At 34.2% G+C, this 27,351-nt stretch overlaps 3 protein-coding genes across 5 annotated transcripts; 2 read left to right on the top strand and 1 right to left on the bottom strand.

Moving 5' to 3' along the window:
• Positions 1-2,551: 2,551 nt before the first annotated feature.
• On the top strand, positions 2,552-4,846 carry LOC131624263 (uncharacterized). The gene is made up of 4 exons (XM_058895212.1): positions 2,552-3,014; positions 3,152-3,610; positions 3,851-4,251; positions 4,781-4,846. Exons 1-4 carry the CDS (start codon positions 2,552-2,554, stop codon positions 4,844-4,846), a joined length of 1,389 nt encoding a protein of 462 aa, XP_058751195.1.
• Positions 4,847-5,224: 378 nt separating this feature from the next.
• On the top strand, positions 5,225-7,537 carry LOC131624247 (uncharacterized). Of its 3 annotated transcripts, none has more exons than XM_058895200.1 (5): positions 5,225-5,316; positions 5,440-5,503; positions 5,981-6,297; positions 6,534-6,776; positions 6,903-7,537. In XM_058895200.1, exons 2-5 carry the CDS (start codon positions 5,460-5,462, stop codon positions 6,980-6,982), a joined length of 684 nt encoding a protein of 227 aa, XP_058751183.1. In that variant the 5' UTR covers positions 5,225-5,316; positions 5,440-5,459; the 3' UTR covers positions 6,983-7,537. The 3 variants fall into 3 exon arrangements, with proteins under 3 accessions (XP_058751183.1, XP_058751184.1, XP_058751182.1); XM_058895201.1 differs by having other exon boundaries at positions 5,277-5,321; XM_058895199.1 differs by lacking the exon at positions 5,225-5,316 and having other exon boundaries at positions 5,328-5,503.
• Positions 7,538-18,029: 10,492 nt separating this feature from the next.
• LOC131624246 (laccase-17-like) lies at positions 18,030-20,732 on the bottom strand. The gene is made up of 6 exons (XM_058895197.1): positions 20,602-20,732; positions 20,344-20,495; positions 19,945-20,189; positions 19,570-19,698; positions 18,455-19,411; positions 18,030-18,374 (listed from the first exon to the last, which is right to left on the bottom strand). Exons 1-6 carry the CDS (start codon positions 20,695-20,697, stop codon positions 18,244-18,246), a joined length of 1,710 nt encoding a protein of 569 aa, XP_058751180.1. The 5' UTR covers positions 20,698-20,732; the 3' UTR covers positions 18,030-18,243.
• Between the last annotated feature and the right edge of the window lie 6,619 nt (positions 20,733-27,351).

Genomic DNA, 27,351 nt, shown 5'->3' with positions numbered 1-27,351 from the left:
TAACTGAGATATCACCCATAAAGAAGACCAAAATATTTCAAATTGCAACATAAGTATCAAACTACGAGCTTATGAAATTAATAGAGAAAGCATTGATTTATCGACCGAGATAGTCAGAAATACCAAGCGACGGGATTATTGCGAATTTATGACTTAATTAATTATTTTTATTGTTGGATAAGGAGATTTGTTATCGCTGTCATTTTTAATTTCTTTAATAGCTCTTTAAGTCTACTTTAAATAATGGAATGATACTATTTACCCCTAAATGGGTAAGGTTTTTAACAATGTGCCACCTCTTTGTCTTGTTTCGGTTTTTGTAGGGTCACATGCTGAAACAAAATGGTGAAATCTTGAAGTAATTGTTGCACTTCCAATTGGATATCCTTGTTGCCATTCGCGATATTACAATGCTAGATTTCCACTAGAAGATCCTTGCCTCCTTACGGGGTAGTACATCACTAGACTTCCACTAGAAGATCTTTGTCGTTTTACGAGGTAATACATTGTTGGACTTCAACTAGAAGATCCTGGTCATCCTATAGGGTAACACATTGTTCGACTTCCGTTAAAAGATCCTTGCCGCTCTACGGGTTAACACATTATTGGACTTTTACTAAAAGATCCTTGCCTTCCTATAGGGTAATACATTATTGGACTTCTACTAGAAGATCCTTGTTGCTCCCATGGGGTAATTACATCATTAGACCTTCTCTGAAAGATCTTGGCTGCCTCAATGGACTACTCAATCAAACGCCAATGAGTGATATAAATTTGATGTGAAAAGTGATGGAGAAGCTCTCTATTTATAGGCCAAGGAATGATATAAATTTTAACACTATCCATGGCCTAATGAATGCTCTAATCGATTATAGCCTAAATAATCGATTGCTAAGGCCACAAATGGAATATTTTGATATATAGTCTTTACTAATCATTAAGAGATTGTCTCAATCAGTTATAGACTCAACCAAGTATTATCTTATCAATCATTCAGTTGGAAAATGTCTTTAAATCAAATAGACGTTCTCCTAACCAACTAGCTAGGCCTCAAAAATATTTTTTTTGTGATTTATTTAAAACATGATAGGCTTCTCAAAAGTTTTTAGTATGTGTGTGATTTAGCCATAGTGTTTCCAAAAATACTCTTGTGTCTTTACAAGACACTGATCACTCAACAAACATGACCATGTGAACTTTCACACTTTCTCTATTTCACAACTCTAAAGCTAAGAATCTTGGAATCTTAATCTTTGACTTTAACATTGTACAAGTCTTTGAATCTTCTTAATGAGCTTTGAGATATCTTCATGTTGATTACCATCGTCTTAGAGATAGAGAGGTTAAACCACCATGTTTCTTGAAACCGAAGTCTTTACTTGAAAGTCGTTGGACTATAATGTTGACTTTAAATAAATGTATTGATCTTTAATTACATAGCTTAATTCAGGAGGATAGCTTGATCAACTATCTTGTGCATCTTTGATTGCTTGAACTATCTCAAGTAATTATTTGACATTGTCATCATCAAAACTAAGCAGCTACTAGTTGACTTGCAACTTTGTCACCCATAAATTCAACTATCTTAAATCACTTCTTAACTATGCCAGCCAGGGGCGGTTCTATAGCCCAGCGAGCCCGAGCACGCGCCCGGGCTCAACCCCTATTTTCTTTATATTTTCCCCAATTTAATAGCCGATTTTTAAATGAAACCAAGGGCAAAATTAGTAAAAATAAGGGTGTAAAAATTAAAATAGATGAATACCCAATGGTCCAAACAGACCCAACCCAATTAATTATTTATGACTTAGAATAAAAATTAAAAAAAAAATATTCAGAACAGCCTGCTCCTCTCTTTATCTTCTGACTGTTCATATTTCTCTCTCCCCTCTACGTCACTTTCACGTTTCAATTCAAGCAGCATGAGCAGGTAATGTCTTTCTCTTAATTTTTTTCTTATTATAACAATTCTATTATTATATTATATATATTATATAGGTTATTCATTCATTATTCATATACTTTATTAAACTTTTCTTCTTCAGATAGCAGTAGGGTAAATTGCTATTGCAATATAGGTTGTTCAATTTGGTCAATTTCAATTACCGTACCGCAAATTATAATTGCAATATAGGATGTTCGATTTCACATACAGGATAGGTAATTAGGTAAGGTATTGTACTGCAAATGATATATAAGTTTATATTTTTATTATTTTTAAATTGTTTGTTCATTGAACTCATAAGACAATTTTAAATTATTATTAACTTATTATATATTTTTTATATCATATTAAAATAGTTTAATTTTTTTTTAGAATCTAATACTTATATTGTAGTTTTTATTTTAACAGAAACTCTACTCTTTTTTTCTTTCTAACATAGTATCAAAGATTTTGGTTAATTTAATAGGTCATTCATAATTATAAAATTCTCTTTTAATTTTTTTTGTTACGATTTATTTATTTTATTTAATTAGTCGGTCTTGTCTATTTGTGTGTTACAAATTGTTTATCTAAAAATTCTTTTCACTGAATCATTAAATTTCAGAGATGAGGAGGTTTTTGGTTCCTAGAACAAGTATTGAGAAAGTGAATGTTAAGCAACCGGAAGCCGAAGTAGAAGAAACACCCCATAATGTGGCCAACGATTTTAATCCAAATGAGATTGTGCGTGATTCAGGATGTAGGAAACAAATTCACGAGTATGCTCCTGATATTCAAGACCAAGTGAGGAGGGCATATATATTGAAGGGTCCAACGCAACCAGATTTAGCAAGATTTCCTCGTACTCAATTTGGGAAGTCTTCAAGAGCATTTTGTAAAGCTTGGTATAAGAGTTATACATGGATTGAATACAGTGAGTCAAAGGATGCAACTTATTGTTTCTATTGCTTTCTTTTTAAGCCTCCCGGGAGGGCCGAACACTTTGGTGATGAAGTCTTCAACAAAGACGGATTTAAAGATTGGAAGCATGCATCTAAAGGCTTTAAAGATCATATTGGTAGTCATGATAGTAAGCACAACTCATGTATGAAGCACTATGATGATTATAATAATCAAAGACAAAGTGTGACAAGTATCTTTGCTAGAGCAACTAGGGAATCAGAAGAATTGTATAAGATCCGTTTGACTTGTTCTTGAATGACAAAGGGAAAGTTGTGGAACGATTTATTGCTCTACATCATGTCAAATATACTACATCTGAGGCACTAAAGGATGCTCTTTATGGTATTCTCGATCGTCACACGTTATCTATTTCAAGGATACGAGGGCAAGGATATGATGGAACTTCAAATATGAGAGGTGATTTTAATGGTTTACAAAGAAAGTTTCTAGATGAAAACCCTTATGCTTTCTATGTCCATTGTTATGCTCACCGTTTGCAATTGGTGGTTGTGTCTATTGCTAGTAGTTGCTCATCTATTCATGATTTCTTTGAGTACATTTCCTTGATTGTAACCGCAATAAGTGCATCTTGCAAGAGAAATGATGCTTTGAAGGAGGCACAACACCGAGAAATTTTGTATAGACTTGAGAGTGGTGAGATATCTCAAGGAAAGAGCTTGCACCAATCATCTAGTCTCGCTAGACCCGGAGATACTAGATGGGGTTCACATTATACTACCTTGATTCGTTTGGATCAGATTTGGTCCTCCATGTTAGAGGTGCTTAGTATTGTTGATGAAGATGGACGTGGACCATCTCAAGCGACGGGTTTGATAGAAAAAATGGAAAGCTTTAAATTTGCTTTCATTTTGAAGTTTATGTTAAAGTTGTTTGGTATCACAAATGAACTTTCAAAAATCTTGCAAACAAAAGATCTTAATATTGTGCTTGCTATGGAATTAGTTGATGATGTTAAAGCTCGGTTGGCTACATTGAGAGAGAGTGGTTGGGATGATTTATTTATTGATGTCCAAGAATTTTGTTTTGCTCAAAGTATTCTAGTGCCAAATATGGATGAAGAAATACCGGTCCGGGGACGTTCAAGAAGAGAAGGGAGGACTGTCAGTAATCTTCACCATTACCGTGCAGAGATTTTTTATGTTGCTATTGACAAAATATGTGTGGAGATGGATCACCGGCTTTGTGAAGGAAGTAACGTTGTGCTGGATTGCTTCTCATGTCTTGACCCCAAGAACTCTTTTTCCAAGTTTGATGTTGATAAGCTTGCTCGTCTTGCTAATATTTATCAAGTAGACTTTTCTGATGATGACCGTGGAACAATAAGGGAGCAACTTGAGACTTATGTACATCAAGTGAAAAGGCATGCTTCCTTTACTTCTTGTGAAGATGTTCAAAGTTTGGCTATGAAGATGGTTCAAATTGAGAAACATTTGGTATTTCCATTGGTCTACAAGCTCATTGAGTTGGCTTTGATATTGCCGGTGTCGACAACATCCGTTGAAAGAGCTTTTTCAGCAATGAAGATTATCAAGTCTAATTTGCGCAACAAGATCAACGATGTGTGGTTCAATGTCTTGATGATATGTTACACCGAACGGGAGATATTCAAGTCACTTAAAGATGTTGATATTATTCGAACATTCACCACAAAGAAGTCTCGGAGAGAGCATTTACCTCTTAATTTTATTTAGTACACACTATTCGCATGTTAGGTTTCATCTCTCTCTTATGTAGCACACTTTATGACTATTTATATATTGTCACATGTAAAGTTCAGTTAAATTTTTTGCCCAGGCTACATAATATTCCCGGTTCCGCCACTGATACCAGCAATTACATATATCTACACATTTCAAGATTAATGCTTCATAGGTAGAATATAACTATGTTGCATGGAGTAGTGCATTGTGCTTTGGATTCCTTTTGGTGCACCTTTGACTTAAATCATAATTTTTTAAAGTCTACAAAAGAGCAAAAACCCTAGAAAGATTGGTTTGATTAACAAGGATTTAGAGTTTAACAACCAAATTAACTCAAGAATGCATAATATACTCTAAATATAGCAATAAATCATTGAGTACATACTTAAAATATCTAGTCTATATGTTCTTTAAGTACAACTTAGATGGACACGAGGATTTCAAATACTTTTTTCTAAAGGACCTATAACTATTAAAGACATAGGGATTAATATTTTAATTAAATCCACCTCTAATAAAAAACTCTCATGCCTACATTGCACATGTTTACAACTAACAAGTGGGTATGAATGAACCCTATCCTCAACCACACTTGGCCACGTGAATTTGGTCCAAACTCCAAACTACAAAGCTCAAACCTCAAAAACGTGCAACTCACGCGCCATGAACACAACTGGAAAAATAAACCACAACATGACAGAGGAAACTGTAGGGTCATAATTTCTAGGATATTCTCAACATGGCATCCTTAAAGTTTTAAACTTTCCTTTCCACTTTTCAAAAGGGTCTTTCTCTCAACCTCAATAACCTTGTTTGGCTTTTTCATTTCAGAAAAGTTCTTGGTTTTACTCATGGAGATTGAGCCCAGAAAAGAGACCCTTTCTCAAGTTAACAGGTTTTCATTTTTCTTGTTTTTTATGTGTTTAATTTGACTGTTTAGCTCCTAGATAATTATGTTATGCTAGTAGGGTAATATTGATAATTCACCTTAAAGTATGACATTTATGATCTGTTTTGTTATTTTCTCTTAAGCACCTACACTTCTACACTTCTGAAAATAGGTGTGTCTGTGGCCGTGTCGGCCGACATGACACTGACTGATTATGTTGAATTGATTCGTTTTTTAAAATTATTATTGGTGCCGATGTATCGGGTTGTGTCGGAATGTATGTGCTTCATAGGTTATTTTTACTAAAATGATTATTGATGTATTTTTCATTTGTTATGCTGATTAGATTACAAAGAGAATTAGTTCTGTTATAGATATATTTTTCAGTTTAAGATTGAACTTTTCTAGTTTGAGGTATATTATGGTCATGATTTTTCATTTATTTTTCTTTTCAATTGACTTTTTTATGATTTTTTTTTTCAGATTTCAAGTGGATGAAATGCATGACATTAGCATTATTGAATGGAGCAAGAAAAGAAAATTGCAGGGTTTTCAGTTGGATTTGCTTAGGCCAAAACATAAATGCTGGGTTGAGAGTGTTTCTTCTGAAGATGAATCGATGATCGATGATAATCTGATTTTAGAGAGTGCAAACAATGACGCGGTTAATGGTAGAATGGATGCTGCGGATGTTGACGGTAGATCTGAACCCGAATCAGCTAAAGGCAGCAATAGTTTTATGGAAGACACTGATACTTCCATGTCTGTAAATGAAGAAGCCAAACTTGAAGCAGATTGTGGTATGGTTTCCACTTCTTTTGTTATTTAAGATATGTTTAGGTTGACTTATTTGAGATTATCTACTGAGATAAGAAGTTCTGGTGAGATTGTCTTGGCAACCTAAAGAAACGGCCCGTCACATGTTCATAAGTTGTTTCTAGTTTATTTATATACGCTCTTCAGAATTTCTTATGAAAACAACTTAATGTTTATATAAAAACAGTTTGACTTTATTTTATCTTTGATGTATCGACAGTTAATAGGCTGAACTACAGTGAAGATGAAACATTTATCGATGGCAAATACAATCCGTCCTATGATGATCCTGATAATCAACCAATGGAGAATTCTGAGGAGCATCTTCCAGGATATTCAGACATTGTTAAGGACGGCAATGATGATCCATCTGTAGATAAGGAATTTGAAGATTTTCTTTTCTCTAATGGCGTGAATCCTGACAAGTATGTTCTTTCATCCAAAGTATTGTTACTGAACCAAGGTATGCGTTATTGGGTACCTGTTACTCTGCAAATATGCGATAAAGACAGGATTGTGCCAGAACTTATGAAAATAGTTTTTTAGAATACATGCCTTAGGATCACATATTATAATATTTTGAATGCAGAAGCTGAATCAAGCGCAAGACCGCCTCCGCCGACAATCGATCAGGAGTTTGAGGAGTACTTTTCCGCACTTATGATCTAGTAAAAGTTATAAAGGATTAGTAGATCCATCTTTAGTTCTGACCAGTGTTGTTAGTCGGTGTTCACAGAAAATAGCGGTTTCTTCAAAGTCTGATATGCTCTAGTCGTCTAGTGCTATGGCCACTATTTGTAAATACTGATTCTGATAATTGATGTTGTATATATTACTTTCTTTGATGATGATGATGATGATTTGGTTACTAGATCGTGATACAAGCTGAAGTGTCTCGAAGTCTGATACGACCAGAACGTTGTAGCATTCTACCTACAACATATAAAGCCGCGGCATCTGGGAGTCTGTTACAGTTAGTTACAAGCTGTTGCATTCTATTGCAAACAGTTAGTGGTCATAACTATTTTAACAGAATTCGGTGATTTTACTCTCAGTTGCAGTTAGTATATGTATATCTCTATGTGAGGAATGTGAAGTAATCTTAGAAATTCTAAGGATAAGGTATTTCATGTAAACTCTCTATTGTAAATAGATAACTAGAGAGATTGAGAGGGTAATAGTTAGTGTTATCTTCTTTCTTCTCTCTTCTTTATTTACTATAAATTTGCAGATTATTTTTCTGGTTTTGGTTGGTAATTATGCTGTGTCAACATGTTTCATTGTTTTTATCTGTTGCAATTATTGTTGTGGAGATGTGGATAAGTACAGGTCTTTTGTTTTGGTCAAATTGGATAAGTAGAGATCTAAGTTGGTTGTAAAAGGTTACTGTCAAGTGTCAACAGTATCATGTAGATTTTAAAAAGGATTTGCACTTGTCGCTTGTCTGGATACACTTTGAATTCTTGTGTAAAAGGAGAAAGAAATCTTCTGAAATCGGGCTCACAAGATGGGGTGTAGTCGGTTCGGTTTGATCTGTATTTTTGTAAAAAGATATTTAAACTGATGATATTTTCATCGGTTTGATATGGTTCGATTTCTAATATCTTTTAAAAATAGAACAGAAGCAACTAACCGGTTTTGTTTTGTTTGGTTTGATTAATGGGTTTACAACACTTTTTTTCGAACATTATATTCACCTTTGGATTCTTTATTATCATGTTTTTTGATATTTTCTATTATTATTATTTTAAATAATACATTTAATATAATTTATATATGATGAATATTCCATTATCTTTGAATTTAATTGGATATCGATATCTTCTAGCAATCAAATGAGAATATTCAATATCACATATTTTTTTAATATTATTTTAATTTTAAATAAAAATAAGATTTTAAATCAATTAAAACTAAAGGAAAATCTTTCTAGTTTTGATGCAAATGATGATGAGAAAATATTTTTCAAATACATATATATTGAGTGTTACCAAAGAATGAACAACCAATACATATTGGTTGAAGATTACTTTGGAAACAATTATGGCGTCCCACCTCCATGGGAACTATTATGATATGGAGATACACATGATATGCAACAATAGAGATGAAGAAGAAGATAGAAAATGATAGTAGAAGAAGAGAAGAAAAGGTGAAAAAGAATCAATATATTTCCTCTTAAATGTTACAATAGAGTGATAGCTCTATATATACAAATTTGCTAATGGCTAAGTGTACAAGTAATCAATTCTAACTACCTAACTGTAACTAACTTTATCAAGGTAGTTAAGGGGAACTATTCTCGCCACTCTAGTGCCTAATTCCATCTCATCCAGGTCAAAGATTCTATCGTCTACCTTTTCAAAATGATTTCAAGCAGCAAGGCACCTGCGTTAGAACTTTAAGAGCAGGGGGGTGAGTTTCTCAGTGAATTGAATGTTTCTAACTATGAGAATTATTTCTGAGGCAGACACCTATTTATTTGTTTTCTTGCTTTTATACTTAGTTATTTTCATTTTTTTTTTTTTATGTCAATTAAAATTTGTATTTTACATTTTTGTTTCATCTATATTTTAAGCTGGTAATTTATTAATGGATAATATTAATCATTAATACGATTTGGTTCCTTGCATTTAGCAAATGACTTTCTGAAATGCCATTTGGATTAGATATATTCACACTCGTTAGTTTGATATTTGATTGTAATAGGTTATTGACTCTAGAAGTTGACCATAGGCCCTTAAATCAGTTTTCTAAAGTGTTTTTTTAAACTAAAATTCTCCTTGTCATTAAGTGGTAAATATGGACCCTAAACGCATATTTGTCTTCTTCTCGTGTGATACTCCTAACATATTTTCTTATCTTCATAACTTGCTATTATTATTAACTGAATGACAAGTGGTATTCTAATTGAGAGTTTTTATTGGTATATAAGGTGATAAAAACACAAGAAAGGAGGTTGAATTGTGTTAACCTTTTCTTATGTAAAAATCTCTTATTAGATTCTAAACTCAAAGTCTAGAATTTGATGTAGAGTCAAGTGTTTTGCAACGGATAAAAACAGGATCAGAGAAAGATACAAGCAAGTTTACATAGGTTCCTCCCACAAAATGAGAGTAATCCAGTCCCCTTGAACTTTCAAGAGATTTCACTATAATCACAAGTGATTACAAATGCTCAATCACACAAGCAAGAGACTTTCAATGCTCAATTACATAAGTAAGAGATTTTTAATGCTCAAGCACATAAGTAAGAGATTTTATATACTCAAGCACACAAGCAAGAGACTTTCAATGCTCATTCACATAAGTAAGAGACTTTTAATGCTCAAGCACATAAGAGATTTTATATACTCAAGCACACAAGCAAGATACTTCAGATGCTCAAGCACACAAGCAAGAGACTTATAACAATTTAACTTAATCATATAAGAGATTGCTTGAATATTATACTTGATACGATCAGAGGTGTAAACATAATTTAACTCAAAAAGACTCTTAAGACTTATGAATTTTTAAAATATACAAATGATAAGAAATTCTAAGTTAAACATGTGCTTTTGATTTGACAAAATAACAACTCTTTTGATTGTCAAGGATTGGTTGTCTTTCTTCAAGTCTCCAGCTCCTTATATAGAGAGACAAAAAAGGTCGTTGAAGAAAAGATCTTGCACACGTGAATCTTGGAGAAACTTAATCATATACATTGGAATATTTCTTGATATGTTTAATGTCGTTGAAATGACATTTGAATTATCTTTGCTTCAAGAGGAATTATTCGTTACATCCCTGTTGTCTGTGCAGATTTTTGTTTGCATCTGCACGTGATTAAAAGAAGATAAAATAATCTTTGAGTTTGATAGTGACTTCTTAGAGTCTTCTTGTTCCTTGCGTTGACCTGCTTTAGAGTTTGAGAACTTTAGAGAAAGTTGATCTCTTCTAGAGTCTGAGTCTTCAGAGTCTAGATCTCATATTCTGATCCTTTAGAGTCCGGATCTTCAGATGTTGACTTTCTTCAGAGTTTGGTCTTTAGAAGTTGAACTCCTCTAGAGTCTGGTTCTTAGGTTCTGATCCTTTAGATTCTGAATCTTTTAGTTTCTATTTAAATGTTCATTTTCAGTACTAGTACTAAGTTTAAATCAGAAATTTTAGTCTATGGTCCTGAACACTTGAACATTTATTAGTATACCCAATTATTCTTTAAATGCTTTGTTATCATAAAAACCTTAGAGATATGGTAGAAACCAATTTTGTTTTAACAATAATATGATGATCCCTTTACTACCCTTTTTGAGTTTGTTCCTCATCTTTATATTTATAGATGAATTACAAGTCTTTGGTCTAAAAAGAAATATTTTTATCCACCTTTCTTTAGAGTTAGGTAGTTAAAAGATTCAAGGCAGTTGGTAGGCTTCATCTAATATTGTGCAAAATATAGATTCAAATGTTATTTAAAGGATGAAAAACCAGGATCAAGGGGTGGTAAATATTACTAAAAGCAGGAGTTGCCATAGAAATCACGCAAGGAAGTTGAAGCTGGGGAATGCCTTCTCATTTACTATATTCTGAATTTGTAATTCTATTTTAACCACGTTTATGTTATATTTTATCATGTTTGGCTAAATTCTTAGGCTTTATTTGCGAGTTTATAAGGGAATAGAGAGAAGGGTTTTGGAAAATAGGAAGAATTAGGTGAATAGAATAAAAATACTTTGAGTAGGAGGGTTTTGAAGGATTTGATTTTATTCATAACACCAAAAACCACTTAATATGGGAGAACTCAAAAATTGTATCGAAGGAGGATTTTGGAAGACTTAAATAAATTTTTCAAATATCTTTTAGGTTGTTATAGTATTCTGAAAAATAAAAATATAGTAACGATAATGACTCTTTTAAATAAAATTATTTTTTCAAAAAATGTCAAATATTTTTCTATATTTTTTTAAAACTTCATTTTCGTAAGCCTTCCTCTTCCCTTCCCTCCAAACTCGCAAACAAATTCTTATAGGCTACATTATAGATGAATCTCTTATGAATTTACTTAATATATCCGACATATTTTCTATTATATTTCTAATTAATCATCAAGAGATTATTCAATTATATCTCGCGCACATAGTTTCGATAACATAAATTCTCCTAACGAATTAGGAAATTTTTATTTGAAAAAAAGGATCTAACACTCTACTTGCCATGACATATGAACTTTTTAAAAACACTTGTGAACTTTTTAATCTTACTCGAATTGAGTCTCTTGGTCTTTTCAAATAATTTGACTGCAATTTTAGATAGAGAATCAGCTCACGAGTCTAACACTCTGCTTGCTATGACATATGAACTTTTTAAGGCATTCGAATTTATTTCAGGCTCGAAAATATTATTTTAATATTTTCCACAATTTTCTGTATTATTTAATTTTTTGGATTAAAGATCCATTAGGTTTCTTTTTCTGTATTTAAAAACTTTTAGGTTTGATTGTCGAGATTATATTTTATTATAATATAATTCAATAATTTTTTCTTTTTGATGAATTTTAGAATTTTATTTGGCAGGTTTGTCATTTGTAAACTTGTGTTTCTTTTTAAATTTAGCGTTTGCTAATTCTTATTGATTCCGATTACATCATAATCGATTGTTTTTTATGATAAATTTTAGTGTATATATATATATATATATATATATATATATATATATATATATATATATATATATATATATATATATATATATATATATATATATATATATATATATATATATTAGTCTGGTATCTTATATTCTTTTTCCTCCCTATATATATATATATATATATATATATATATATATATATAGGGAGGAAAGAGAATATAAGATACCAGACTAAAAACCAATTATTTTTTAGAACTATAAACATAATATATTTTTTACCAAACTAAAAACCAAAGTTATGAAGTATTGTAAAATTAAAATAAAAAAAGTAATAATGTTAAAAATAAAAACTAACTGCATTTTATTTATTTTAATATCAATTTTTTTATCCAAATATTTTTTTCAATTAAATCATGTACTTATTATATTTGAAAATAATTAAATTTAAATAGGATACCTACTATGTGCTCTACGGTAAAACATAATATTAATTTGGTACCAAAAAGAACTGTGCTTTGTCTCCGTGCTCTTATTGTAATAATACATTTCTCTTTGTTGTTTGTATTTTTTATTTATTAGTATAATCTATTATTTGTTCGAGTTTTGATTGATATGGATTTAACGCAACCGCTCAATTACAATGTTCTGGTAGAACATGAAGGTTTTGCGTTCTTTGCTGATATCGAATACGAAAATATTCCTGAATTTAGCTATCACTACAAGAGAACCGATCATGGAGTGCAAAATTGTAAGCTTTTGAAGAATAACACGTCTCACCAGCTTCCGAAAACAAAACCAATATTTGTCCCAAAATCTACTACGCATTTTGTTGATGTCCCTCTATTTCCTGTGCAAAAGGTGTAGTTCCTTTGTTACCTATCGTGGTTGAGGTTGGTTCTGCTGACAGCGTTAGAAGGGAGGTCAATCTGGCTGTGGATGTTATCCCTGACGCTGAATTAAACCCTCGGCAGGTGATTTTGAGTCCGGTGCAGCCCAATCCTCTCAATTTTATCTCTCAGGCCTCTAAGGAGTCTGGATCTCAATTGTCCACCTATGTGGAGTCTACTCAAGTTCTGAAAGCAAACCAAAAAGAACTAATCAATGTTGATGATGTCTTTGTCAACAACTCTTGGGAGAATTTGGCAGAGCAACGTGAAGATTTGAATGAAGGTGTTTTCAATACTGCAGTATCCAAACTCAAAAAGAAGCAATCAGCCAGGCAAAAGCAGAAGTACACTACTATGTCCCAAGCAGGCCTCAAAATTCATACTCCATAAAGAGCCTCTATTGGAATATTAGAGGGGTGGCTAATGCATCTTCGAGATTAGCCCTTAAGAGACTCATAAAAATTCACAATTCAGATTTCATTTTCATTGCGGAACCGAAAATAGATTTCTCTAATCTTCCCAATAACTGGTTCTCTAAATTAGGCTTCTTTCCTTCTGCCTTTAGTTCGAAGGAGAAACCATCTTTGTGGTGCCTTTGCAATGTGGTTTTCTCTCCTATTATTATTTTTGTTACTGACCAGTTTGTTGCTTTCACCCTTCTTTTGGATAATGTTTTGTTGGGTTGCGCCGTAGTGTATGCTTCCACAAATCTCCTTATTAGGAGGGACCTATGGCGGGATCTTAGTGATATTCTTGTGAAGCATCCTATTGCTTGGTCGTTTCTCGGGGACTTTAATGCTATTATCGGAGCCCGTGAGGGTCGTGAAGGAATATTCCAGCCTGCAGTCCCGTGCTCGATTTCAAGAATTGATCGAGCTCAAATAATCTCATCCATCTCCCCACTTCTGGAGCCAAGTTCACTTGGTCTAACAAGCGTGACGTTCCATTTTCATTGACAGACGTCTTGACAGATGCATTGGGAACCAACTTTGGTTTGATTGTTGCAATCAAATGTCTGTTTCTACTCTTACTAAAAGCTGCTCGGATCATTACCCGTTGCTGTTAGAATTTCACATCATTCTTGTTCGTGTTGTATCGCAGTTCAAATTCCTCAAAACTTGGACTCTCCATGATGATTGCAGGAATTTGATCGCTAATTGATGGGCTCAGTCTATTACCAGTTGTGGTATGTTTGTTCTTAACAAGAAATTGCAGCTGTTGAAAAAAGAGTTAAAAGGGTGGAATAAAAACATTTTTGGCAATGTTTCGGATAATGTTAGAAGTGTCAAGGAGCTTCTTAACAGCATTCAACATCAAATCCATGTTGGAGGCAGTGATGATAATCTTAAAAAGCAAGAATTCAATGCCCAAAATAATCTTTTGTTGCTTTGGCAAAGGAAGAGTGTTTTTGGAGAGAGAAATCTAGAGGCAAGTGGCACTTGGAGGGAGACCGTAACACCACTTTTTTTCATTGTGTCACTAAAATTAAACACAAGCTGAAGCCAATTTCTATGCTCAAGTTTGAAGATAGGGTGCTCACTGATTCTAAAGAGATTGCGGATTGCACGATGACTTACTTTAAAAATTTGTTTTCTACTAACTCTGTTATTTTGCAAGACATGAACATGGTGGATGAAACCATTCCCTCTATAGTGGATGACAACATGAACACTGTGCTTACAATGCTTCCTTCTTTGGACGAAATTTTTGCTGCCGTTTTTTCTTTAAACAAGGATAGTGCTCCGGGTCCGAACGGTTTCGGGGCTGTTTATTATCAAACTTACTGGGATATTATAAAAGAAGACGTTTCAAATGCGGTTCTGGAATTCTTTACCACTTGTTGGATTATGTCGGGGTTCAACTCCAACACTATTGTGCTCATTCCTAAAATTAAGGGCGTTGATGCTTTGGATCTCTTTCGTCCCATTGCCATTTCTAATTTTAAGTTCAAGCTCATCTCCAAGATTATTGCAGACAGGCTTGCTGTTTTAATTCCGTATCTAGTTACTACTGAGCAACAAGACTTTATTCATGGAAGACAAATTCATAATTGTGTTGGTTTAGCTTCGGAGGCAATAAACTTGTTGGATTCTAAATCTTAGTGTGGCAATTTGGCTCTTAAGGTGGATATTACGAAGGCTTTCGATACACTCAATTGGGATTTCCTGTTAAAAGTGCTTCATAATTTCGGTTTCAGCCTCAAGTTCCGTTCTTAGATAAGCATTATTCTCCGCTCGGCTTTTCTTTCAGTTAATATTAACAGCACTTTGCAAGGGTTTTTTTTGTTCTCGTGGTGTCAGACAAGGCCACCTGCTTTCCCCGCTTTTGTTTTGTCTTGTCGAAGATGTTCTCAGCAGAAGGATTCTTCAATTGGTGGCCTCTCACAAGTTGGAGCTTATTGTTGGTCCGAAAAATCTTATTGTTCCTTCGAATATTCTTTACGCCAATGATGTCCTCATTTTCTGCAAAGGTAAATTCTCTAATATAAAAAACCTCATTTCCACCTTCAATCAGTATGCGGCTGTTTATGGGCAGATTTTTAATTGCAGGAAATCCTTCATTTTTGGTGGGGCCATGTCGGCTTCTCGTCTCAATATCCTTGCTGCCCTCTCTAGTTTCAATAAAGGTTCATCTCCCTTCTTGTACCTTGGTGTTCTGCTCTTTAAAGGAAAGCCTAAGAAAATCTTCTTACGACCTTTAGCCGATAAAGTCATCAAAAAATTAGCGTCGTGGAAAGGTTCCCTGCTAACTTTTGCTGGTAGGGTGGAGTTGGTTAAATCTACGATTCAAGGGATGCTCACTCATAGCATGGCTATTTACTCTTGGCCGACATCTCTTCTTAGTGATATCGAGAGGGCGGTGAAGAGATTCATATGGAGTGGTGAGACTACAAAAAGTAAGGTTGTTACTATTGCGTGGAACAATATTTGCATACCTGTTGATGAAGGCGGTCTTGGAATTCGATCTTTAATCAAGTTGAATGAAGCGTCAAACTTAAAACTTGCTTGGGATCTTATTAATTCCTCTCATAGTTGGGCTATTCTGCTTAGAAAAAGAGTTACTAGAAACAATAAGTTCATTAATCACCATGTGTTCTCTTCCATTTGGTCTAGCACAAAGCAGGAAATGGGAAATATCTTTGAAAATTCTTCTTGGTGCCTTGGAGATGGTAAATCAATTAGTTTATGGTATGATAAGTGGTGCGGTACTCCTTCCTCCCTCGAGGATGATTCTCCGATTGCCATTGTTGATCAATCGGTCAGCTCTATCATTGCTAGTGGTTGTTGGGATTTCTCTAAGTCTTACTCCATTATCCCTTCCGATATTCAGGCGGACATTAGGAATTGTCGCATCCCTTTTGATTCTCGCCCCCACAAGAGATGTTGGAACCTCTCCATTAATGGTGACTTATCCCTTAAGATTGCTTATGATTTTAAACGTCTTAAAGGTATTCGAAAGGAGTGGCGGAGGTGGATCTGGTCTAAGTCGATTCCTCAGTCTAAGTCCTTTATAGTTTGAAGGCTATTGCATCATAAGTTGCTTTTGGACATTCAATAGAAACGAAGACGTTTTTCTCTCCCCTCTAGATATGATCTTTGTTGTTCGACGGAAGAAACAAAATCTCATTTGTTTTTGGAGTGCCTCTATGCTTCGAAGCTTTGGTGTTGGATTACGCAAATGCTCAACATTGCTTCTCCTATTCTTGATTAATCTGATATTTGGAATATTTTTCGCAAAGCTAGTGCTTCTCACTCCAAGTTGATATCTATTGTTGCTATTATTTTCATTTTCAACTCCATTTGGATGGCTAGAAACAAGTATAGATATAATGATTCTGTTACTCCCATATCTTCTTCTATTTCTTTGATTATGGCTGCTGTTTGTATTGTCGGTAATGCGGTTGCTGTTGGGCCTCATCTTCGCATCCATGACTTTGAGATCCTCAAGAAGTTTAAGGTTATTATAAGGCCTCCGAGAGCTCCTAATATTTTCGAGGTTTTTTGGCAACCCCCATCTGAGGGATTGCGTTAAGTTGAATTGTGATGATGCCTCCACTTCCCCGTCGGGTCTCTCCGCCTGTGGGGGGGGATTGCTAGGGACAATGGCGGCTGTTTTTTGGGGGCTTTTGCTTCCTTTTTAGGGGTATCAAATTCTCTCATTGCCAAACTCTCGGGTGCTATGCAAGCAATTGAGTTTGCTCATGAGAAGAATTGACATAATGTTTGGTTGGAAACAGACTCTACGACGGTAGTTAAAGCTTGCAAGCCTCCGTATACTGTGCCTTGGGTGGTTCGAAATAGATGGCTTAACTGTATTTTTTAGTCTCTCGGAGAAATTTTGTTGTTTCTCATATTTTTAGAGAAGGGAATAGCTGTGCTGATGCCCTTGCTAATTTAGGCCTAACCTTAATTGATACTACTTTTTTTACTTCCATTCCTTAGGTTTGTTAACTATTGAGTGAGTTTTGGTATAGTCCCCCTCACTTTTGTGTATTGTTTTTTTTTAATATAACCTTATTAAAAAATGTAGAAAGAAAAAATAAAAAAATTAAACTAATAATTGTTTTAAATTTTTTATGATCTAATTTTAATGATTGGAACATGATCGATCTAAATTATTTGAGACATCATGCAAATAAGCCTTGGAATCCTAATAATTATATTAAAATTATTATTAAAATAATACTCCCTCCGATTTCATAATGTCTCATAATGAATGACTCATTTAGAATAAAATAATGTCAAAAAAAAAATGATTCATTTCAAAATGATGTCTAATATATGATAAAGGAACTTTAGTAAAAATAATATTCTTTCTTATTTTTATACATTTTTTTTAATATGTGTGTTGGATTCACTCATTGTGAGCAAACATGATCGTTTTTTTTTTATTTTTACATTTTTTTTAATATGTGTGTTGGATTCACTCATTGTGAGCCGGATGGGGTGTAGCTAACATGATCGGTTTAATTCTTTTCATGATTAAAATCCCTACCAAAGTGTCTCGTACTTGACATATTTACTATTGATAAACATGGTGACCCTACATTATTGAAACTATGCTTTCTTAAGCATCAAACTCATAAATCAGATGTTAACCCCTTAAGGTAACCCTACATTTTAATTAGTTCAAATAGGTGATTTAAGACTTTGAAATCAAGCAAAACCGAACTAATCAAATGTTAATTATGAAGTTAATTAATTAAATCAAGAAGGTTAAACCCCCTTATGACTATTACTCATCAACTGCTCATCTCTCTTCAACCAAACCAAACATGATAACAACAACAACATCAAGACAAAGACAAACAAACTTTGTTGTCACAACAACTTATTCAACACATCAAAAGAATTTCAAATGTTGCTTTCATGAATTAATTAAGGAGCAAAAAATTACACAAAAGAGTGAGTCAAAGTCAACACTTTGGAAGATCAGAAGGTGGTGGTTGAAGCTTCTGATTTGACTCTTGACCATCTAACACAAGCCATGCCATTCTCAATCCCCAACTTGTATGTACCTCTAGGTGACAATGCATGAACCATACTCCTGTTGCAACGAAAAAAAATACATCAGTTATTCAATGAATCTGAGAATAAAAATATTTGCGTGCATGCATAAGTACCAACCTGGATTATCTGCAAAAAATCTAATGGCAACCCAGCCACCAGCAGGAACACCAACAGTGTTTCTTTCAACAGGATCAACCAAGTTAAATTTTGCAGGATCTTTATTAGGGTCATAATTTCCAAAACCTTGTCCAACAACAAAGAAATCATAGCCATGAAGATGCAAAGGGTGACTCTCAGCACCAAGAATACTAGTATCCTGCAAAACCAACTCCACACTAGTATTAAACTTCAACACAACCAATTTTGTACCATTGTTAACCATTGTGTTATTTGGTGGTGTTCCTGTGTAATTAAAAGGGTTCAAAGGGGTTTCAGGAAAATCGGTTTTGTAGACTCCGTTCGATTTTCCAAAATAGTATGCTTGCATGATAGAAACTGATGGAAGAACAAATGAGAAATTGTTCACTGAGGCTGCAAATTTTGTGGTATTAGTTGGACCTTGACATGTTGTGTTTTTTGGACAAGGACTAGTTCCTAATCCGACCGTGAAGAAGAACTTTTTGTCGACTTTTTTCGGTACATTGATAGGGAACTTAGAATTGGCTAAGCTTTTGAATTTTCTTGAGAAGTTTGATGCAAAATTTGTGTCATTTAATTGTGGAAGTGTAGGTTTGAGAAAAGGGAGATTTTTTATTGAAGTGTTGTGTTGCTTGTAATACAAGATACCTGCAAGGGTAGAGTTGTCAAATGTGCCAAGGCCTGTTACATAAGGTCTAGCAACCATGAGGAAAGTGGTGTTGGGAAAATATGATTTGGTTTTGAGAAGAACATTTGTGGTTTGTCCTGGTGTTATGAGGAGTGTGTCTGTGGTGAATGGTTTTGTGTATCTAGCATCAGCTTCAACAACTGTTAAGGAATGATTTGCAATGCTAAAGAAGAGTTCTTCATCGAGTGCTGCGTTGACTATCCTTAGTAGATATGTCTTGTTTGGCTTCACCTTTAGTTTGAATGTATCTTCAAAAATCATGAATACAAAAATGAGAGAATTAGTCGCTTATCATAGATGAATAGTCATTGTCTGCAAATCTTAGTTCAACTGATAAAAACCGATATTATTAGGTTAGATGTCATCACCAGAGTTCGAACTCTGATACTCCCTGTTCTTTTTATACCTTTAGAGGAACAATTGTAGAATGGCCCCGGAAGACCGTTGATGGTGTATGCATCTGAAACATTTGGTCCTCCTCCGGTCTGCAGTGCCTGATTTATAATTGCTTCAGGGTCAACATTATACCATTCACCTAAAATCATGAAACTGTGCAAGTTACATCACCATATAAGTATTTACCAAAAATGTTGCATGAACATGTACACTTCTAAATTCCGGCCTGATATATCACAATTGCGGCCGTAATATAATTTTTTTAGAGATATCTGTAACCGCATTGCAACCGCAATTGTGGCCACATAAAAGTTCGTAATGTAACAACTGCAACCTCAACCGCAATTTAGAACCGTAGAGTCTAGCTATCAAGTATTAGCTATACCGAAAAGAATGGGGATTTCTTTATGTGGTTTCTGAAAAGGATAAGATTCATTGTGCTTAGGGAGAATGATGATAGGTCCATAAAGGGTTGCTCTTAGCCATGATATATGAGCATGCCAAAACAAGGTTCCTCTTTGTCCAGTAATGGTGAAGTTGTAAGTATATGTTTGGTTTGTTTGAATCGGACATTGTGTAACATATGCAGGCCCATCTGACCATCCAGTTGTTTTCTGCCTGACTCCATGCCTGAAAAAAAATCCAATATCACTACATATTCTCAACTGCAGCCGCAATATAAAAATTTTAGAGATCTCTGCAAAACCAATTGCAGAGACCTCAAAATATTTTATATATGCGGTTGTAGAGTGCAACTTAAAACCAGATGAATATATATTCATACCAATGAATGGTTACATTATTTGAGATATGATTAACCACTTTGACCAAAACTCTATCACCTTCCCTTGCCACTAAACGAGGTCCAGGAAACTTCCCATTCACACTAAGAATGGTTCTTGTATGGCACAATCTTGTTACATTCTTGTACTCAATCTTGAACATGAAAAAGATAAAGCAGAAATATTAAGAGTGAACAAATGCAACAATAGAAACATATATAGTAAACTAAACATTGCATGCATGAGTTTAGTTATTGTACATTAAATGTATAGTGTCTTGTTATGCAAACTACAAGCTGAGGAAACAATGTCACCGCAACACATAAACAAAGCAAATTTTTTTTGACAAAACCCATGTTTTGTCTTAGTTCTGGTTATATGAAAAGTGAGAACAGAAATGTTTATATAGAGATATTATAGCAAAAATGGTGTCATAAACTTGTCTGATAAACAAGGTTGTAGGTCTAATTTAATTTTAGAGTAGATATGAAGTAATAGTTTGTGAGGTTAATTTGGGTGCCTTTCTTTGAGTATCACAATGACCTATGATCATTGGATGAATGTCTCACTTTGTGAAGTTAATATTTCTCCCTAATAGTTTGATCACTTTCTGAAAGCTACAAGGTTTGCTCAATGTTGATGAAGAGTCAATTTATTGAAGTTGAGTAAGTTTTTTATGTTTCATTCATTATTACAATTTTGGAACTTAAGTATTTTCTAAGGCATATTGAACTTTGACTCATGTTGAACTTTTACTAATGTAAGTCAAGGTTGGAGGAACAATGACCAACTTACATAGGTGACAATGTTTTCTCAATAGCTAACTTTTCATGCACATGCTAATGTTTTTTCTCACTATATACAGTGCCATGGCATGATTCTTACTATGCTAGACATAAAAAGTAATTATACTTATTAAATAGAAGGATTAGATAAAAATTAGAAGTTGAATGTGAAAATAGTTGACAAAATCAAAGTTAGTAGAATGTATTCTTCCTATAAACATGGATAGTGGAAAACGTGACTATAGAATCATGATGGAAAGTAGTTTTAGAAAATAGATAATTTGTAAATGAGAAAAAATTCTCAACGACAAATATATTGGAAAGATAAAAGAAGATATTACATTGATAAAAGATGATATTATATTATTGAAAAGATAAAAGATAGGGTAATAGCTTTTTCGCCCCCTGTCATATAGGTGAGTTTTGAAAAATCCTATATAAAAAAAAAGTTGCATGGATTGTCTTAACTTTTCTAAAATATTTTAATTTTAACCTTAAGCTTAAGCAGGACACATCATCAAAAATGTTGATGTGGCTTCGTTTATTATTATTTTTAGGCTTAAATGCACCTTTGGTCCCTGTAAGTTAGCGAGTTTTTGATTTTCGTCCCTGTAAGTTTTTTTTGTTGGTATGAGTCCCTATATTTTACTTTTTGCATGCGGTTTAGTCCCTAAAGCCAAAATCCGCAGGAAAATCTGCAGGTTTTCTTGCGAATTTTCCTACGGATTTTGATTTTAGGGACTAAAACAAACGCGAAAGTGAAATATAGTGACTCAGACCCAGAAAAAAAACTTACAGGGACGAAAATCAAAAACTCGCTAACTTACAGGGACCAAAGGTGCATTTAAGCCTTATTTTTAATTCACAATATTTGACACATGTGTTTATTGCCTCATGTAAAGTCCAAATTGCCCTTCTACACAAATTTCTTAGTGTTACTCTGTATAATTTTTTCATAGAAAACTTCCTCCACAAAACTCTACAAACCGATCCACACCTGCATAATCCATTATTCTTGCAACATCAAATCACACCATAATCTTCAATTTCAAACACAACATAACAACAACACAACAAACACCATATCATCGATTCAGCAAAAACTCCATAACATCATTGTAACCAATCCAAGCATTCAACAACAACAACAACCAAATCGAACCACAACTTGCATCTCTTCTAACCTCTCCAAGTCGTAGCATCACTCCAAACAACACAACAAACACCATCATCATCATCATCACGATTTCCACTTTGCAATTTCAACTTCGGTTCGTTCATTAACCTACAACACTGAAGCAATAGACGCTAACAACACAGAGCAACAAGTCAGACAACAAAAAAATACTCGCAGCAACGCACGCACAAAGTTGAAAAAGAAGAAGACAAAGTAGAAGCAGTCAAAAATCAAGTTATGAAGTTCACGATGTGAGGTAGAAGCAGTCAGAAACAAAGTAGAAGACAAAACACTCGGAGCACGCACATACCATTTTGCTACCATTTTCAAGCTATGAAGTTCACAATGTGAGATAAAGTTTTCACCTTTTTGAAATGGTGGTTGCCATTTTAGAGAAACCATTAACCTCATCAATGGCGTCGTACCCAAAAGAGGTAAATGTAGACAAATTTCTTCTAGGTACACGTCACCTTCACCTTCACCTTCACCTTCACCTTCTTCTTCTTCTTCTTCTTATTCAACAACAACAACTACAACAACAAATTCATCTTCAACTACAACAACTACTACTACAACGTCTTCTTCTTCAAGGAGATTTGCTTCACCTCTTCTTACACGTTCAACGAATTCACCTAATTGCAGGAATCAAGGGTTCAACAATGGCTTGAACAAGGTAAGATTGAGTGATTACAAATTTCCATACTGTAAGCCATCAAAAAAGGGATAGAAGTAACAAAGGGCGGAAATTAGGGTTCTGAGTTTGTTGGATTTTATGAGTTTTTTGGGGAGAAAGTTTAGAGTGGGAAGAGAAGAGGGGTTTGATGAGGAGATGAGGAAGGAGGACTGACGGGGTTTGTGGGAGAAATTGAGAGATGATAGGGCTAGAGATGCCATTGTTGAAGGTTGGATTGAGAGATTATGTGGAAGGGCAATTTGGACTTTACATGAGGCAATAAACACATGTGTCAAAGATTCTGAATTAAAAATAATAAAAAACGAAGCCATATCAGCATTTTTGATGATGTGCCCTGCTTAAGGTTAAAATTAAAATATTTTGGAAAAGTTAGGGCAATCCATGCAACTTTTTTTTTACGGGTGGTTTTTTCAAAACTCGCCTATATGGCAGGGGACGAAAATGCTATTTACCCTAAAAGATATGCTCTATAAATAGGGCTCTCAAGAAATTGATAAACTAACCAAATTATAACACATTTTTGTTGTGATTTTAGGTAGTTTAAATTGATGTAACCGGTTACATTAGCGGTGTAACTGGTTACAACCCCTTTTAACAACAAAAATATTAAAGGCTAAATTATCTCTAGGGTTCTTTAAGTTTTTTAATAATAACAAGTCAGTCCTTTATGATTTTTTTGCTACATCTAGGTCCTTTATGTTAACTAACGTCTGCACCGTTGACCTTTTTCTGCTTTATTTTGTTCTATTAATTTTATTTTATCTTCTAAAAATCATATTAAATATGTTTTTGATCCAAAAATTATGAAAAAATTCCTTAAAAAATTTCTTCTCGTTTTACATTTCGTGTAATTTTATGATAATTTTATTTTCTATTTTACTATTTTTCTTTACTTTCTTCTTTTGCGTGTATTTTAATTAGTTCAAAAATATTTTTATGCACTAAAAAATTTATTATATGATCCAATGATGGTCTCTGACCTATGTTAAGTGACATATCAATACCATTATTTCCATTTCAGGTTTTTTTGGAAAGGAGTTTGGGAAAAAGGTCAACGGTGCAGTCGTTAGTTAACATAAAGGACCTACATGTAGCAATAAAAAACATAAAGTAATAACTTGTTATCATTAAATAACTTAAAGGACCCTAGAGGTAATTTAGCCAGTATTAAAACAATAAGTTTTGTAACTGATTAACATCCTCTAGATTTTGATAATTTTGAAGACAATAGAATTTATAACTGGTTATAGGTTTTATCTAACTAATTACATGGTTAAAAAAATTGTTTTTTCATTGAGATGGTTAGCTGAACTTTTGTGTAGTGTTGTATGTATACCTCATGTTTGGTTCGTAATGAATAGCCACTATTTTCACCCTAATTATTTCTAATTTTCTCATCCTCTCTATCACTTGTTCATCATTATGATTGGGTTTTCCCTAATATTAGGCATCAAGAGTTTGTTTCTTTGATCGAACACTTAGTGTGTGAAAATGCTTTCTATCTCCAATGAACTTATTCATGCAAATCTCTCAATTTTAGATACCAAGAATTATGACAAGTGGTGGAAACAGATAAAGGTGTTGTTATGTTATCAATATGTTCATGAAATGATCAAGAATGGTGTTAATCCACTTGTTGAAGGTGCAATTGTTGCACAATGAACTACACATATGTAAGAGAAAAAGAAAGATTTCAAAGCTTTGTATCTCATTCATCAATGTGTTGATGTTGATAGCTTTGAGAAGGTTGATGATTTCACATCCTCAGAGGAAGATTAGGAAATCTTGAAGAAAAGTTAGCTGATAAGGCAAAAGTGGCGAGGGTAAAAACTCACAAAAGGCAGCTAGAATTAAATCAGATGGAAGAGGAGGAAACCATTAGAGAATTTACTACAAGAATCACAAGATTGGTGAATCATGTGAAAGCTTGTAGAGAGATAATCACTAACCATTATGTGATTGGTAAAATCTTGAGATCGTTAACATCAAGATTTGATAACTCCGTGGTTGCTATTGTAAAGTCCAAGGATCATTCAACCATGATCAAAGAAGAGTTGCAAAGTTCTCTCGAGACTCATGAGCCGAGAATGGAAGAGAGGAATGTTGACAAAGCAAAGGTTGCAATTTCTTTGCAAGCCCGTTTCGTTGAAAAAGACAAGAAAGTGAAGAGAAAATGGTCCATGAATAGAGGTACATGAAAATATCACAACAATGGTGGAAGGAACTCCCAAAATATTCCAACAATTCAACTTTTCAAAAGGACTTCAGAGCTCTGTCGGGAAGATGATGAATGTATAAAGGAAATACAAAAAACACTAATGGAACACCGCACTAGGCACACCCTCTCTTGTTAGGTAGCCAATCTATTGCAATGGAGGTGGATCCCAAATTATATCAGCCTTAAACCGAGTTCTCACTTGGGGGCAGTGAAGGAAAACAAACTCTTGACTGAGAGCGATCCTTAGAGACGTTGGATAATGCGAAGGCCAACTTTCAAGAAGTTCATGGAAAACGTCAAAGAGAAAGTGATTAATGCGAAAGATAAAATAATAAAACAAAAGCATTCGTCAAGATTAAATGACGAAACAAAATCATTCGTAAATATTAAATGACGAAACAAAATCATTCATAAAGACATAGTATTGAGACAAATATCCATTTAGAAACTTACTGATGAATAAAAATCATTTGGCGTAGTATTTACAAGAATAGGCAAAATTCTAATGCCATACAGGACGACAACAAACAAAACAAATTAAGGTTAACATGGTTGCCTAACAAAAAGGCGAGCAAAGCAATGACTATGAAGTCAGAATTTCACCAAGAGTCATGAACTTTCCTTTTGTGACACGTTGAACCTGTCTTTGGGAATTTTCACTCCACGACACAATAGTTCCATCTGATTCAAGGTGTTATCAAAGGAGACCTGCATCAGTTGGTGGCTATGGAATTCACTTTAATATTCCCATTTCAACTTCCTCATCAGCTCCGTCATGTTAATTACCTCCCTCCCGTGAGACTCCTTCGCACTTGTTAAGGAAGCCTCCATATCACCCACAATTTTGTTCAAAGTTTGAAAGTACTACTTAACCTTATTCAGAGAACCACTACGCTGGATAACGATGCCCATACCTCATCCTGATTTTTTCCTTTTCCTGCATCAGTTTCACTAGGTGTTTCACCTTTGCGGCAAGTGCAGTTGGGGAACTATGCTCCTCCACCTCTTTTTGAGAGGATTCTAATAACCCATTTGTCTCGATAAACTTCTTCTAAAGGCCGTCCTTTTAAAATAGGGAAACATTTAGTCACTTTTGTAGGGTCTCCCTCTCCTTTCTCATGCTATTTATGGCCAATACTCCCCCTTACCCGAAGTGTCAATAGACAATACAAGAGCTGCCTAATGCAAGTGGTAAGACATCTCAACATCACTTATTTTTTACTTGACTTGGTTAAGCAAGCAAAGTACGTATAATCTCTACTTGGAAAGTTGACCTTCATATCTTTTGCAAAATAGAGACCAATAATAAGAAGGAATGTGTGCATATAATATGAAAGTGTTGCACTTTGGGTCCCATATATATTCAATTTTCCAGCTTTGGGTGCCCCGTCTTGAGCTTATTTGGATCCGACCCACTTTGAATAGGTCTCTTATCTTTCTCTCGTCTAGTAGGTTATCACTCATTGTCTACAGCAAAGGCCGACTTGCAATCCAATTTCTTGAGAAGTCAATATATTTCTTGCTTCGTGTTTTAAGAGACAGAAGGACTTGGGTCATTTCTCCCTTCGACATGACCCCTCTGTTTGACATCCTTTTGAGCCTGCGCGACTTCCTCCATCGTCCCTTCCGGTGGCAGAGGTGTGGGAGAGTTCTCTTTAATACCCTTCTTCAGTTTTTTACGAGACAATATAAAAGAAGTAAATACACAAGATAAAACAAATAGTATTGGAAGTCATGCATAAATTAAAAATTTCCTTCCTCACCAAGTATCCATTTTGTCTCTTCTTTTGGATGTTAACTCTTCCAACAAATGTGTTTCTATGTACCACCTTTTTCTTATGGTACCCTAAACATCAAAGGAGCCAGCCCTATATACGAAGCCTAAATCTTCCCAAAATACTATGAGCTCTGATTTCGAATTCTCCTCCTTATGAGACAATTCGTACAATATCTAAAAGCATGTGTTATGGGTCTCAAAAAATATTAGTCATCCAATATTTGCTAAAATTATCCACACATTTTAGAGTCCCTGATGCACTAGAAGATGAAGATGAGCTACACCCTAGAAGACAACCTTTACTACTTGAGAAATCCAAAATATATGCTCTAATCTTCGTCAAAGTTTAAAATATTAAA

The sequence above is a fragment of the Vicia villosa genome, unplaced genomic scaffold (assembly GCF_029867415.1).
Source record: "Vicia villosa cultivar HV-30 ecotype Madison, WI unplaced genomic scaffold, Vvil1.0 ctg.000113F_1_1, whole genome shotgun sequence".
NCBI classification, from domain to species: domain Eukaryota; kingdom Viridiplantae; phylum Streptophyta; class Magnoliopsida; order Fabales; family Fabaceae; genus Vicia; species Vicia villosa.
The sequence above is the reverse complement of the archived record's forward strand: the minus strand, read 5'-3'. Positions and strand labels throughout refer to the sequence as shown.